This window comes from Zonotrichia albicollis, chromosome 9 (assembly GCF_047830755.1).
Source record: "Zonotrichia albicollis isolate bZonAlb1 chromosome 9, bZonAlb1.hap1, whole genome shotgun sequence".
NCBI lineage: Eukaryota > Metazoa > Chordata > Aves > Passeriformes > Passerellidae > Zonotrichia > Zonotrichia albicollis.
Genome location: NC_133827.1, coordinates 39,593,308 through 39,608,946, shown reverse-complemented (window position 1 = coordinate 39,608,946; position 15,639 = coordinate 39,593,308). Strand labels below are relative to the sequence as shown.

At 51.5% G+C, this 15,639-nt stretch overlaps 1 protein-coding gene and 1 long non-coding RNA gene across 5 annotated transcripts in view; both read right to left on the bottom strand.

The window, feature by feature from the left end:
- Positions 1-305: 305 nt before the first annotated feature.
- On the bottom strand, positions 306-6,624 carry SLITRK3 (SLIT and NTRK like family member 3). Of its 3 annotated transcripts, none has more exons than XM_074547499.1 (2): positions 6,439-6,624; positions 306-3,313 (listed from the first exon to the last, which is right to left on the bottom strand). In XM_074547499.1, exon 2 carries the CDS (start codon positions 3,293-3,295, stop codon positions 458-460), a length of 2,838 nt encoding a protein of 945 aa, XP_074403600.1. In that variant the 5' UTR covers positions 3,296-3,313; positions 6,439-6,624; the 3' UTR covers positions 306-457. The 3 variants fall into 3 exon arrangements, with proteins under 3 accessions (XP_074403600.1, XP_014128269.2, XP_074403599.1); XM_014272794.2 differs by lacking the exon at positions 6,439-6,624 and adding an exon at positions 4,947-5,156; XM_074547498.1 differs by lacking the exon at positions 6,439-6,624 and adding an exon at positions 4,248-4,940.
- A 4,107-nt stretch (positions 6,625-10,731) lies between these two features.
- LOC141730164 (uncharacterized) overlaps positions 10,732-15,639 on the bottom strand; it is a 28,165-nt gene continuing 23,257 nt past the window's right edge. The window contains exon 2 of one of the 2 annotated variants that reach the window (XR_012581688.1): positions 10,732-10,767. This is a non-coding gene — a long non-coding RNA (uncharacterized LOC141730164). Of the gene's footprint in view, positions 10,768-13,098; positions 13,554-15,639 lie in introns of those variants that run through there. The other variant, XR_012581687.1, reaches the window with a different exon arrangement.

Genomic DNA, 15,639 nt, shown 5'->3' with positions numbered 1-15,639 from the left:
CCAGAAAATGCCATCTTCCCTCCCCCTCCCCTCCAAGGGAAAATATCAAGGAAGTTTACTGACAACGGAAAAAGGAAAAAAAAAAGAAAAAAAAAGAGTCAACGAACAAAACAAACAACAAGAATAAAGAAAATAAAAGAAAAGGGAAAAGAAAAAAAGAGAGAAAGAGACACACATAGAATTTACTCAATCAGGATCAATACAAAGATCCCCGATAATAATAATAATATAATAATAATAATAATATACCTTTAGACATGGCACAGTCAAAGTCTCAGTTTCAGTATAAAAAAATAATGATTGATTAACATCTGCTGGCAAAAGTCTGCGAAGGCACTTCGTCGATTACTGATCTGAGAAGGGCCCTGCCCCGCAGCGCGCACATCTGGCGGGGCAGAGCGCACAGCTGGATCCTCTGCTCGCGGGCGGCGGGGCCGGGCGGGCGGCGGGGCGGCGGTCAGAACCGGTACGTGGTCTTCTCCAGGACTTCGAGGTAATCCGGCTTGGTTTGGAGTTTGGCCCTTAACTCGAGGTATTCGCTTGTGGGGGTTTGGTGGTCCGGGAAGCCCTTGCCGGCCGCGAAGAGCAGGGTCTCCTTCAGCCGGGCGTCCTGCTGCAGGTCCGGGTATTGCATGCCGGGGGGGTGGACGTGCAGTTCCTTCAGCTTGGGCACGGTGCCGTAGAGGCAGTCCACGAAGCCCACGGCGCAGGGCGGCGGGCGGTCGCGGTCCCGCGGGGCTCCCGCCGCCGCCGCCGCCGCCGCCCCGAGCGCGCCCGCCGCCAGCCCTCCGCCCGCGGGGTGCTGGGGGTGCACGGCCACGATGGTGTTGAGCTGCGAGCTGGACACGGCCAGGCTCCACTCCTGCTCCTTCTCCAGCAAGGTGCGGTAGCTGCTGCCCGGCTCGGGCGCGGCGGCGGGGGCGGCGGGGTGGGCGAAGCCGCGCTCGCCGCCGCCCCGCAGCAGCTCGGCCGCCTCGCCGCCGCCGCCGCCCGCCGCCTCTTCCTCCTCGCGCGGCTTGTAGATGGGGTTGTTGCACATCTGGGTCACCGGGTGCGGGATGTAGTCGTAGACGTGGCCCGCCGGGGGCGCCTTCTCCGGGGAGCGCTCCCCGGGGCCCCCCCCGCCGCCGCCGCCCCCGCCGCCGCCGCCGCCGCCCTCGGGGAAGAGGCGCGGGCAGCGCAGCGGCACCGCGCCCAGGTCCGCCGCCTCCGCCCGCGGGCCGCGGAACGGCAGCTTCCGCCGGCGGCGGCGCAGCACGAAGGCGAAGAGCCCGGCGGCCACCAGCACGGCGGAGAAGAAGAGGACGAGGAGGCTGAGGATGAGCACGGAGAGCGGCACGGCCGCGGCCGCGGCGGCCGGGGGCAGCTCGTAGGCGGCCGCGCCGGTGGCGGCGGGCGGCGGCGGGGCGGCGGCGGGCGGCGAGGCGGCGGCGGCGGCGGCGGGGCGCAGCGCGGCGGGGCACAGCGCGGCCAGCTCCAGCGAGCGCAGGTCGCGGCGGGCCAGCGGCTCGGGGCTGGCGCACAGCACCTCGCCCACCACGCTGACGGAGCTGAGCGCCTCCAGCCACTGCTTGAGCGGCACCAGGTCGCAGGTGCAGTCCCAGGGGTTGAGCTTCAGGTCGATCTGCACGATGGCGTGCAGGTGCTCCAGCACCCCGGCCACCGGCAGCGCCAAGAAGTGGTTGTTGCGCAGGTTGAGGCGCGCCAGGGAGGTGCCGGCAAAGGCGTCGGTGGGCAGCGTGCGGAGCAGGTTGTCGTTGAGGAAGAGGAGCTTCAGGTTGGGCATGAGGCTGAAGGCCGCCGGCTGGATTTCCCTGATCAGGTTGTACTCGAAGTACAGGTAATGCAAACTCTGCAGGCCCCGGAACATGCCCGGGGTGAGCCGCTCGATGTCGTTCCCGTTCAGGTACAGGCTCTTGAGGTTCGGCAGGTTGATGAACGCCCCGTCCTGCACGTAGGAGATCCGGTTGTTCCCCAGGTGTAAGAGATCCAAGGAGGAAAAATTCCAGAAATCGGAGCGGTAGATTTTCTGGATCAAATTCCCGCTCAGGTACAGCTTCTTGGCGTTCAAGGGCCTGGGCAGGAGCTCGGAGATGTTGTGGAATCCCCGCTCCTTGCAGTTGACCGTCAGGCCCAGGTCGTTGATGTGCAAACTGCAAGAGCAGCCGGTGGGGCAGATGATGGGGATGGGGGGCCGGGTCTGGTAGGCAGCCACGGGAGGTTGGTTGGGCCCGGGGTACAGGCCACGAGGGGTCGGGGGAGGCCGGGGCGCCCGGGGCTGCTTGGTGGGCTTGGGCTGCTTGTTGGACGTTTTGTACTCAACAGAGGAAGCGGTGAAATGGAAGGAGGACAGCATGGAGGAAGGCTTGGTAGGCCACGCGTTCTCCTTGCTGGAGGACAGCTGAGGGATGCCCAGGCTGGCTTCCACCTCGGAGTCGGACAGCATGGGGCAGAGCTTGCTCCTCTTGATCTCCCGCAGGTCCTTCCCGTGGAAGTGGAAGGGCGTCTCGCAGGTGATGTCCCCCACCAGAGCGGTGTAGGGGATGCGCTCCAGCCAGCTCTTGAGCTGCACGATCTCGCACGTACAGTTCCACGGGTTCTCCTCCAGCTGGATCTCCATCAGGCTCCTGCCAATGTGGTCCAACATCCCGCGGTACGAAAGGACTTTGAGGCGGTTCCCCCGCAAGTCCAAGTGGGTTAAGGACACAGACTTAAATAAATTGGTGGGAAGCATGGGGATAAGATTGTCATTTAGGATAAGGACCCTCAATTTACTTAGGTTTCGAAATGCCCCGCTTTCAATCCGTTTAATGACATTGTAATCTGCCTGCAGATATTCCAGACTTTCCAAACCCAGGAAAGTGTCGTTCCTGAAAATGTCCAATTTGTTTTCGTGCAAATACAACCTCTTCAGAACTCGGAGCCCGTTAAAAGCCCCCGTCTGAATGTCCTGCAGTGCATTGTTCCCAAGGTTAATAGATACAGCATTGTTCAAGTGAAGAAAACTGTTGGTGTACAATTTCCTCATGGAATTCCTCTGCAGATAAAGTTTAAAAGGTCTTGACCACGACTCTGTTATCTGACTAATATTTATAAATCCCTTGTTGTCACAATGTATATGGAAAAGGCTCTCCTTCACTTCACAGTAACATGGATCAAAGCAGGGCTCATCCAGTTCCTCCGAGTCCTCTATCAAGGGAATAGGTGTAGTCCATGCTAGAGCAATTGTGCTTAGAAGAATTATCCACAACATCCTTCCTTTATGAAGCCTCTCTGCCGTGGAAGGTTTCATCATTTGTTGGTGTTTACAAAACTGCAACGGGAAGAGAAACACAGATTTCAGTATTTCTGCCCTGCCCTTCTCCTTTCCCTAAGCCCCTACCTGCTGGACTCATGTCGGGCTCCTGGAAAGTTCAGCAATTGTTGGGCAGACGTTCCCAACCAACTCCAGGGGTGTCAGCTGGGCGAGCCTTGCCCTGATTTATACTTGGGAGATGTTAGAGGGCTCCATCACGCGATAGCAGCCTGCCTGGCTCCCCTCCCCGTGGTAAATGCCACCTATAAAGAGGACAGCACATGCAGCCCCGCACGGCACCACGAGCACACCGAACGTGTTGCGTCTCTCCATGTTTGCCAGGCTTGGGAACTGCCCGCATCTCATCCCCGGGTGGAATTTCAGCCCGGGAGCCATCACACATCACAGCCCAGGGGGGGAGACACACCAAGGGTGGGCGCATCTCTCCAGTGTCGCACCACATCCTTCATCCATGCAAACTCCCAAAGTTATTGGACCTCCACCCTAAGATCTCCTTCCCTCCCTGCCTCCCGGCTCGATGCGTTCCACACGCGAGTTCCAGGGGATGTGCGAGCTGTCCCTGGCAGAACAGCTCCCCTCAGAAACCCCCACAGCATCTCCACCGGAGTAAATGGTTAACGACCCTGATGGGGAAGGAAATCTCCCCCTCGCAAACGCGCCCCGGTGAATTAATGCAACCGGTATATTATCAGATAAATACACACCACATATTAGTCATTTTAGCTGATTAAAGCATTTAGAGATGATTAATCTTTCTAAAGCACATGCCCATGCGATCAGCAGATCTAAAGGGAAGTGACAGCTGAAGAGGCACCTAGGATTGAAATGCTCAGCCTGCCTTGGATTAGGGCATTTTGTGCCCCCAGGACCAAGCAGGAGACCCGGTTAAAAAGCTGAAAGTGGAAGAAAAAAAAAATACCTTGACACTTACCAGCCGATAAATTCTCTATCCTACTATACACGATTCCGAATGAAGACACCATTCTTCTCCAATCAGATGAAAATAATACTGCCCTAATGAGATGCAGCTCCTTCAACATATGGTTTCACCCTTCCTTTCACCAGATATTTTAAATGTATGGGCACAGGGAAACGCTAAGGATGGGGATAATACCAGTGGTGATGCAGCCTTCCTTGAATCCCTGAAATGCCCATTAGAATGATTCGGAGCGATCATTGCTTTTAGTCTCAATCTCCCAATAAAAAGGTCCTTTTTGCCTTCCTCGTGTAAGAACTAGAAAAAATTGCCCCCCATCCGTAAACTTAAGAGCAGAAAGATGCATTTAGGGGAGAGAAATGCCAGAGGAACAGAAATCCTTAGGATCAACTTGCAAATGAAACCCTCCCCTGTGGGAAAGAGGAGATGGTTGAAAGCACGAAAAGAGAAATACCCTCTGCAATTAAAACCAGCATCTAATTGGGGAGAAGGGAGAGAGACGAGAGCTATATTGCAGTATCAATCTCTCCGTCTCCTTTGCAAAATATTAGCCACTTAAGTTCTTTCTCTTCTGCAAGGGCTGTAATAAAAATAAAAAAATAAATAAAGAGGATTATTATATCTTCTTTTTGGAGGAGGGGGGTGTCTTTGACCCTAGGCGGAAACAAAAGGATCCAGAAAGGTTGTACTTACCGGTTTGCAGGAGAGATTTTAGCACATCGTTACCAAAAAAAAAAAAAAAAAAAAAAAAAAAAGAAAAGGCAAAAGAAAGGAAGAGGGAAAAAAAGAAAGCTCGAGTTTAAAGATTGCTGGTTTGTCTCTGCCTCTCCCTCTCTGTGGCTCTCTCTCCCTCTCTCTCTACTCCTGCTGAAGCTGAGGCAAAAGGAAAAAAAAAAAAAAAAAAGAGAAAAAAAAAAAGGAGAGAGGAAAAAAAAAAAAAAAGAAGCAAGCCTGAAACGTGCTGGGAATGCAATGAGCCCCTCAATGATCCTTTTTAGGATGCAGAGCTGCTGTTTGGCACACTCAATGGAGGAGGGAGCAGAGGGGCTGCTGCTGCTGCTGCTGCAGGCTCCAGCGCCGCCGCCGCCTTCCCCGGGCAGCGGCAGCGGCAGCGCGGAGCGGGCGCGGGGCGCGGCGGCGAGCGCGGGTGCGCGGCTGTGCGCGGGTGCGGGGCGCTGCGGGCCGTGTGCGTGTGTGTGTGTGTGAGTGTGTGTGCGTGTGTGTGTGTGTGTGCGTGTGTGTGCGCTGCCGCTCCTGCCCTGGATCAGGCTCCTCCACGTCATGAAAATCAGCTTCAAGAAGGGGAACAAACGGAGGGGGCGCGCTCGGCTCCAGGTCGGGGGCGCGCATTTGGGAAGCCCTGACTACACAGTTTTTTTTCCCTTGCCTTTTTTTTTTTTTTTCCCTCTATCCTTTTTTTTTTAATCCTTTTTTATTTTTTTTTTTAAGAGAGAAGGAGGGGGCTGGTTGGCGGAGAGGAAGGGAAGTGGGAAACGGGCAGATGGGGGAGGAAAAAACCTGAGAAGAATCAGAGAGGGGAAAAAAAGCCGTCGGGATGGGGCAGAATTTGCACCCACCCCCCTTTCCAAAAAAAAAAAAAAGAAAAAAAAAGAAAACAAAAAAAGAGGGGAAAAAACGAGAACAAAAAGCCCAAGTCTGGAGGAAATCAAAGCTGCTCTGACTGCGAGTGCCAGCCGAGGGCTGCGGCGGGGGTCCCGCTCCGGCCGCCCCGCTGCCCCCGCATCTCCGCCTGCTCCGCCCGGCGCTGCCCGCCCGTCCCGGGGCCGCTCCCGCCCGAGCCTCGCCGGGATCCCGCAGCGCCCAACGCCTCGGGAGACACCGCGCACCTCCCGCACCCTCCCGCCGTGTGCGCGGAGGCGGAGGGGCCGCGCCCGCGGTGCCCGCCCGCCCCGGGAGCCACCGCAGGTAACGGGGCTGCGCGGGGCGCGGCGGATCCGCGCAGGGGGGCCAAAGTTGGTGCGGGAGATGCGCGGGGGGCTGCGGGCTCTGCCTGCCCCGCGGCTCGGCCAGCCGGGAGGGAATTGCTGCGGGCAGGGCAGGCGGCGAGCCCCGCGCTGCTCCGCGCATCCCCGCCGTCCGCACCCGCGCACCGCCCCGCGTAACTCCCGGGCATCCCGCACCCCCCTCCCGCACCCCGCGGTGCCTCGGCCGGGAGAGACTTAACTGGAACCGCGGCTCGGCAGCGAAAAGTTCGGGGGCAGAGCCGCGGGAGCGGGCGGGAGGTGCCGGGGGCTCCGCGGGCTCCCGCCGCCCCGGGGCCGCTCTGCGCGGGCAGGGGCGCAGCCTCCGCGCCCGCGGACGCGCAGCAGCATCTTCCCGCGGCTGCCGAGCTCTCCTCCGCCGGTGCAATATGGACGCACCGCTCGCTCCTAATTAAATTGCTGCATCATTCATTTTCTGACGCGGGAGCGACATGGGGTACGGCGGGCTCCGTGCACCGACACCCCCCGTTCGGAACCGGGGGGAGGCGGGGAAAAAGGGCCGGAGGGGGAATCACAACAGTTTGTTCTCGCAACAAGCTCGCACCTTGGCGGGCTCGGCAGCGACTCAGGAAAGGCACCTAAGGAGGGAGCAAACCCCGCTGGGTTTGGGGGGCAGCCCCTCTTTCCCCATGGATGCAGGGTCGGGGGGCGCGGGGGAGCCCTGACCTCGCAACTTTGCCAAACGCCCCCGAATTTCGCTCGTTTTCCTCGCCAGGGCTGCTGCCGTCGGGCTGTGCGGAGGGGCTGGCACAGGGCAGGGATGGCTCTGAATGCGGAGCGGGGAGCGCTGCGGGGACGGACGGACATCCCGCAGGACACACGGACACCCCTGTGCCCGGCTGTGACACGGGACAGCCCCGCGGGATGCCCGGGGGAGGAGGAGGAGGAAGGAGGGGACGGCCCCGTATCTCCCTTCCCTTTCCATCCTTTATGTCCCCGCAGTTTCCCGGAGGGCTGAGGAGACTCAAATGCCACAGAGAAGCGGCTCTCCCGGGGTTTGTCCAGGCCATGTCCCTTGTCCCCTCAGCCGGGAGGCAAAAGTCACCGCGGGCCATCCCGTGTATCCCCTTCCAGCCCCAGCAGCTCCCGGCCCTTGTCTGTGCTCGGTGTGAGTGTGACTGGCAGCGGCTCCGGGGAAGGGCACGGCTGATGTAACCAAGATTAGGACGTCACTCGCTTATTAATGATAATTATTATTATTGGCAAGCCAGCTATCTCCTTGCCAGAGCCCATCCTGGAGCTGTGGGGATGCTGTCAGCAGGGTGGGAGCTGGCAGGTGCCCTTTGGCTGCCTCTTGCCAGCCTCAGCGGTCATCACTGAAATGCACCTTTCCCTTCTTATTGTGAGAATAAGGGAGGAGACCCAACTTAGAGGTGATGCTTGGGCAATTGTTGTACCGTGCAGAAATATCCTCACAAGGTTCTGTTCCACCAGAGGAGAGCGTTCCCCTGCTGCAGTCACTGCTCAGCAGGCTCGGAGTGCTCCAGGCAGCCTGCAGTGGGAACCATCCCCTGTCCTGCCTTGCCCTAACCAGCAGAAGGGGCAGTGCTGGAGAGAAAATAGGGAGTTTCCCCCCAAAGCTCGCCCTGACTGTCCAGAAAGAAATATTCTGAGCTTTAATAGTGTCTCTGTCTCCAGCAAGCCACGGCAAGGGCAAAAGCAATAAATAGTGCAAGGGGAGGGCAGCTCTGCTGAAATTATTGCAAGTGGGAGCTGCTGCTTCCCAGCTGGCTGGGCTTGGTAAGGTCAGGAGCAGTTTGGGGGTGCTGGGTCTGAGTGTGGGGAGGGTTTGGATGCAGCTCCAGCTGGATCTCTGCCCCAAAGCCCTGCTGGGCACGCAGGGATGGCATCCAGCTGCCAGGAGAAGCTGTGGGAAGCCCAGCAGGGTGTGCTGATATCCCTGGTGGGATCATTGATGACTGCTGGGATCTCCCGGGTGCCAGAGCTGCCAGCCCCATGCTCCCGGAGGGCTCAGAAGGAACATCCCATGGCTCTCCCTGCCATGCTCCTCAGTGGAACATGGGAACCCTGGGATTTAGGGCAGGCCAGCGTGCTGGGCTGTGCAGAGCACAGAGCTGAGCTCTGCAGCACACAGAGAGTGGCCCTGGGCAGAAACACTCCCACAGGCCATGAGAGGCTCATGCCATTGGACTGGGCTCAAAGCTCAGCTTAACCTCCTTCCCTGCCCCAATGACCCTTCTCCTTGTCCCCATGAGATTTCTATAGTTTCTTCATATTCAATATTGAGCTTCGCCTTCCCCCTTTTATTTTTAGAGAGCCTTTCAAATATTCTTGGGATTCTATATTAGAAATAATTGAAGAAGAAGAAATGTTAGTGTTTTTGATAGAGGAAAACGAGAATTGAGAGTCTTCTCTGTGCAGCAGTTAGTGAAGCAGTTTATGAGGCTTCACTTTTCTTATTCCCTCTCTGTTCCTTAATTAATTTATCAAACACAGACAGAGGAACAGAGTCATCAGCTGGAATTTACCTCTAGCCCTGTTCTGGAGGAGACTATTACTGTTAAATCCCTGTCACATTGTCCCAGGGCTGTTTTAGGGACCACAACCTCTCTTGCTGTTGTACCAACAGCTCAGCCTCGCTCCAAGGGATCCCCAAATTGGATGCTTGGGGTTGTCCTGTCCCCCTCAAGCCCCTGCAGAGGTCCCCTGGCTGCTGGAGGGTCCTGTTTGCCCTGGGAGAGCTCAGCCCAAGGCTCAGGTGCTGCTGAGCCCCCTTCATCCCGTTCTGGCTGCTCTGCTGCAGCCTGGATCCTGTTTTCCATACACTGCTGGCATTTGCCACGCCATACATGAAGTACAGGCACGGATTATCTGAGCTGCATGAGCATTGCTGAGTGCACATGAAATGGAGGAAGTGTCAGAATTTTAAACTGGGCTTTTCCAGCTGGAATCCTTCAGGCTGGAGTAGCTTATGTCAAACTGATCTTCCTAGCCACAATTTTTTCTCAGCCCCCTCATTATCAGTTATTTATTAAAGCATAACTTGATTTTTTTTTTTTTTAGAACTGTTGTGCTATTTTCTGATGAAACTGAGAAATAACAATGCACCACATGATACTAACATGGATTATTTCTAATATAAAAGTGTCCTCAGCTACTTGAAACTCAATGGGACACTGGAGCAGCACAGAAAGCCCAGCCATGCCCTCAGTAGCAAGTTATTTGCAATTGCTTTACACTCATGGGATTTTTTTTTTCCAGCAGAGAAATTTTGCCCAGCATTTGATGATATGTGTAAATATTAAAAGGAAAGGAGGGAAGAACTAATAGACAGCATTAAAACAGAGCAGCAAATACCAGCAAATTGTGAGGGCAGCATTTTTAATGGATAGCTATTAAAAATAAAAGAGAAAAGTAAGCAAAATAAAAGGGAAGTTTTATTGGACAAAATTGACAGTTGTTATCCTCACTGATTCCTGACATTTCAAGATCAGTTTTTTATCTAATGTTTCAACAGCCTTGGGTATTTCCTTCTAGTGAACCACACTCAGCTGTAGCTTTTTTCCTCCCTTTTAGCCCACAATTTTTTTTTTCTAAATGTGCTGATATTTATTATAGCCAATGTCAAAAAAACCCTCCACACTCCACTTATATATGAGCTTCTCCTCAGCCTTTCCTGCGATGATTCACAGCCCTGGGTGGGCACACACAGCTTCCTGTGGCAGCAGCTGGAATTCCATGCACGGATCCAGGGCAGAATAATGCCCCAGGGTGATGTGTCCCTCCCAAACTGCGAGTTCTGAGCCACCTCCAGCCCTGGCAGGGCTCCTGCAGCCCTGCCCATCCTGCACGGAGTTCTGCAGCCACATCCTGGAATCGTGGAGCCACTTGGAGGAGATCTCTAAGATCATCAAGCCTAGCCATTAACCCAGGACTAACACACGCCCCTAATGGACATCAAGACATTTTTTATTCAGTTCCAGCAATGGTGATGCCACCTGAGCATCCTCTTCCAGTGCGTGACAACCCCTTTGGTGAAGAAATTTTCCATAATACCCGATCTAAACCTCTCCTGGCACAACCAAAAGCTGTTTCTTCTTGTTCTGTCACCTGGAGAAGAGTCCACAACCTCCTTTCCTCCATCACCACAACATCCTGCAGCCTTTTTAACCCTTTTTATTCAGCAGAGAGGCTCCTTGTCACCTGGCAGCCCAAGTGGAGGTTTTAATGTCCTAAATGAGGCTGAAGATGGACCACACAGAGGAAGAGCATGGAGCTGGAACTGTGTTTTCTGAATCTCTCCATCCACTGCCCACAGACCCTGGTGGCAGGACACACCTTCAGATGGCAACTTCATTGTTCCCATTAGAAAAATCTTAGATAATGCAAAAAACCTGTTTGAATTCTTGTTGTGGAATAATGGTTGTGGTTTATTTTGACACCTCCACACTCTGCATGTGGATATTTTTCTATTGCAATTTCTCCTTTGGCTTCATTTCCTTTTCACCTTGTGGGCTAATCTTCCATACATCCCAATTCCTGGATTTTGCCTGGGTACACAAAAATGGAGATTAACCTCCAGTATGTGCTGTAAGCAACAGCCTGGATTTTCAGGGCAGCTGGATTTAGAGTGGTCAGAATTAGAAACGGGAGCCAGACGAGATCATGCTAGGGCAATTCCCCAGGACTGGCCCATAGAGCCAATCAATTTAAAATGTAATAGAAAGCACCGAATTCTGGGGGAAGGAAGGCACTTACTGCTCATTTGGAAAGAAAAGCTCATATTGTAAATTGCTTTTCAGATCAGACTTGAGCCTACTTTTAGTGATGTCAGTGGTGCCACTTCCGTTCAGCCCAGCGGTGCCAGAATTTTCTGTTTACTGCTGTTGCTTCTCCTTTTCCCAAGATCCCTGGCAGCACCACTCCTCGCATGGTTCAGAGGAGGCTCCAGGATGGTCAGAGGGATGGAGCAGCTCTGCTGGGAGGAAAGGCTGGGAGAGCTGGGATGTTCACATGCACAGGAGAAGCTTTGGAGTAACCTCAGTGTGGCCTGAAGGAATGGCAGGAAAGATGGAGAGAAACTTTGGAGAAGGGATGGATGGACAGGACACAGAGAATGGCTTCCACTGACCCAGAGTAGGGATTAATGGGATATTGGGAAGAATTCTTCACTGTGAGGGTGGGCAGGCCCTGGCACAGGGTGCCCAGAGCAGCTGTGGCAATTCTGTGCTTTCTGTTACATTTTAATCCCCACTCTGGGTCAGTGGGAGCCATTCCCTGTGTGCTGTCTCTCCATCCCTTCTCCAAAGTCTCTCTCCATCTTTCCTGCAGCTCCTTCAGGCCACTCTGAGCTCACCCCAAAGCTTTTCCCTGGATCCCTGGCAGTGCCCAAGGCCAGGTTGGACACTGGGGCTTGGAGCACCAGGGACAGTGGGAGGCGTCCCTGCCATGGCAGGGGTGGCACTGGATGGGATTTGAGGTCCCTTCCAACCTAAACCAATCTGTGATTCCAGGATTCCTCTTTGAGGACAGTCAGGACATGGAGACAGAGCTGATTGCTCAGAGGCAGTGAGATAAAGTCATTTTAATCTCATAGGAAAAGGAGTTCACCAGTCATGGAGGGGATGGTGGCAATGATGTCTGCTCTGCTCTTGAAGTCTTGCCCCAATTTTGTTTTTGCTCCCAATGACAAAAGGTGACCTTCCATCCAAAATGGGCTCAGCTGGGAGGTTCAGGATGAGCTGACTCACTCCTATTTCACTCATCCCTAATGGAATCTGTGGACTAATGCACCTCTAAAAATGGCCAAAGAGATGTGGGGCCTGAACTTGCGGCTCTCTCCTAACACCAAACACTGCAATTCTTGGGTTTCCAGTGCATGGTGCATTAACTCATTAGCAGGCACTTAGGATATAATCTTTCTTATGCTAAAATTATGAAATTGTGAGAGTCAGAACAAGCTGAGGTACCTGAGTGTCCTGCTCAGCCTCCAGCTCTGAGTGACCTCTGGAAGAAAACTCCTCTCCCTCCTTCCCACCAGCCAGGAATCCTTCTGGAAATTGCCATCAAAAATCAAACATCGTGGCTACTTTACATGCAGGAGTTCCCTGATTCCTTCTCTAATTTTGTTGAAGAGGAAAATTGCTGGTTTTCTTTTTCAAATTCCAAGGCTTTTGGCAATTTTACAAAAGACCAAATTTCTTTCACCAGGAACTTTGGGAGCTGTCATTTTTGGTCACTGCATCCAGGGAGTCATTGCCTGTGGATGCACAAAGAGAATCAGAGGTCTAGGAAGTCAGACTCATCCAGGAAAAAGTAAATTAGGATGGCTCTGAATGGAAGAGTGGAAGGAAAATGACAATACTTTTGAATTATACAAAATTATGTTGAAAAGTAAAGGGAACATTTTGCTCTCTACAAATAACATCAGAGAGAGAACAAGAAATTGGTCTTAATTTGGAACTAGAAAGATTGATATCAAATATATTTGATGGAGAGGATGGCAGAGACTGGCTAAGGAGGTCACAACCCCACAATCCTGTGGCTGATCATGTTGAGGGACAAATTGTTTGTGACCATATACTACACTCCTTAAAATAAATATATTGTCAATAAACACAGGAGGAAAATTCAGCAAAAAGCAGATTTGGAACCAGACTCCAATAGAAACAATGACTTCAAAAATGGAACAAGAAAGGATTGAAGGTTTCTAGATCAAGATGGCTAACTCATGTTCTGGGCATTTCATATCCAGGCCCCGAATTCATGGAATTGGCTAAAATCATCTTCTTGGAAGTATATACATGGATATATGGATACACAAACACCCACATGCCTGCATTTTTGGATTATTTGTGCACATCTCCAAGTTTTCAAGGTCCTTGTGTTTAGGGTTTTTATTTTCCATTCATTTTCTCTCTGCACCATCCATCTCCCCCTGGCTGGCTGCATAGCTGGGACATCCCAGCTCCTTGGGAAGTCACCTTCCAGAAACCAGAACTTTGGGAAAAAATATCTCAAATAGCAGATTTACAGCAAGCTCTGAGCATTGGGATTCCTGAATAGAGATAAAATCTTAGGCAGGAGCGTAATGTTGGAATGTAAAATCCATAACAATTTCCTCCCCGCTTTCACAGTTTCAAATGTTTGCAGTTGCAGGGAGGGTGAGCGAGGCTCCCTTTTAGCTGTTGATTTAACTGGGCTTAAAATCCAATGAATAAATTGTCCATAGTTCATCAGCTTGTGGGGTGCTCAGTGCCCACACACCAAATAATAAACTCCACATCCCACTGTGAGCAGTTTATGGCCAGGAGACTGCGGGAACGCGGCGGTGGAACTGTCAAAATAAAACATGTAATGGGCTCATAAATGAAACGAGCAGATATTGGTTTACAATCAAGCCCATAAATTTGTGTCACACCTGTCCTCTGGGTGGTCAGCAGCAGCCAGGCTGCTGAATTCTGAGCATATTTTTGAGCTGGTGCTGTCTGGTTTGTCCTTCCCTCCTTGCTGAGCGATACCAAGGGGTGAAGTGAAAGGCTGAAGGGAAATGGTGCCACTGCAGCCAAGGGGATGTGAATGTTTCAAGCTAAACATCCAACAAATCCAGGATAATTCAAGGCTAATTGTGTTTTATTGTGTTAACGCTTTTAGGAAAAAAAAATCAATGAAAATAAGTTTACAGCAGCTGTTTTCACCTCCCAGCAAGCTTCTGCACTTTCCCACTGAGGTTACTCTGGAGGTGGAAATATTCTGACATGAGGATTATTATTATTATTATTATTATTATTATTATTATTATTATTATTATTATTATTATTATTATTATTATTATTATTATTATTATTATTACCAAGGATTCCCTCTATGCAGGCCACTGGAGAAACAAAAACTTTACCCACAAAAACTTCCAGTCAGTGGCCAGAGTGTGTGAATCTACCTGTGATTGTTCCTCTTCAAACCTACAACTTCTTATCAGGACCTAATAAATTCAGCTCAATTGTTAGTATAGCTCTCCCAGAGGTTACTAATTTTAACAGGCCATTTTCATTCTTTTTCTGAAGAAGCCATAAGGGCAGATCCAATATTTGATGCCCCAAATAATCCCATAACTGATTTTAGGGTTGGACCCCAGCTGCTAAACCAGCTCCCTGCTTCAACTTCTTTGGGACTTTAGGAGGGTTTTAGTGCAAAATCTTTTTTTCTCATTTAATATTTAAAGAGAGCACTGTTAAATTGTGAAATTGTGTTGTTTAAAACACAATCTTTTATTTTTTCATTTAAGCAGTAGTGTTTTTTTGGGAAGAATCCATTCCTGATGGAGCCATTTGGAGCCAGCCTTACATGAAGGCCACTGAAGAGTCCCTCAAACCTGAACAATTTTCCAGCTTAAATACACAAGGGAGATGAGGCCCTCTGGAACTGCCTGCCAGGGCTCCATTCCCACCTCTCCTTGCTCTTCTGCATCCTGAAAACCCTGTAGAAGTCAAAGTTTTCTGGATTTCCCAGGTAGAGACTGATTCCTTCATTTTAAATACATGACTAAACCACATTGTACTGTTGAGCTGGATCAAAAAAAGCAGCAGAATGGCAAAACTGCTGCAAAGCAGTGAGAACAGAGGCATTTTCTGATTTTCTGGTGTGCAATGCAGATGCAAACAGCACCACTTCTTTCCCTCCATTTGCATATCTGTAAATGACTGCAAGGCAGGGTAGGAGGAGGCCAGCTGGATTCAGTTACACAGAAAGGTAAAAATCTTTTGATTCTGATTTTTCATTTTGCAGTTTTGAGCAGGGTCACATCCTGAATTTCTTCCCAGACTTCAGAGAAAGGAGCGACGCTCCCAGGGGCGCGTGGGGATGGGAATCACTACAAGAAATTCTATTTTTACTCTAATAATTAATGTTTGGTCTCGTGCAGCCTTCCCAGCGAGGCACAGCAAGCACATTTGAGGGCATTAGAGCTGCTTAGGGAGATTTCAGGGGACACTAATCTGCAGGACTTTCTCTGACAACCCAAAGGCAGCATCACGTGAGAGCCTTATCAGGGCAAACCCTTCCCAGCCCATCTGCAGCAGCCCTGAGCACAGAGCCTGGGATTCCTCAGCATGCTGGATTTGCTGAGGCCACAGCTGGATTTTTGGTGTGCCAGAATGATTTTTATTATTTTAGAATACTAGAAATTATTATTCAATTAATAATTGTAATAAATTCTAATTTTATAATGGTAAAAGTATAAAATATTATAATTTTATATTTAAATATAAATATTTCAATTATAAATATAATAATTTGTATAAGAAATAATATAAAGGCTCCAGGTTAGTGGCAGAGCTGCCTCCCAGCCCAGGATGAGATGCAAACCTCTTGCTCTGTGTGATTTTCACCTACTTAATAATAATAGTGACAAACAACAGCACTCA

Bases quoted from the DNA above. Each gene is read 5' to 3' on its own strand.
- SLITRK3 (XM_074547499.1), bottom strand. From the start codon at position 3,295: ATGATGAAACCTTCCACGGCAGAGAGGCTTCATAAAGGAAGGATGTTG.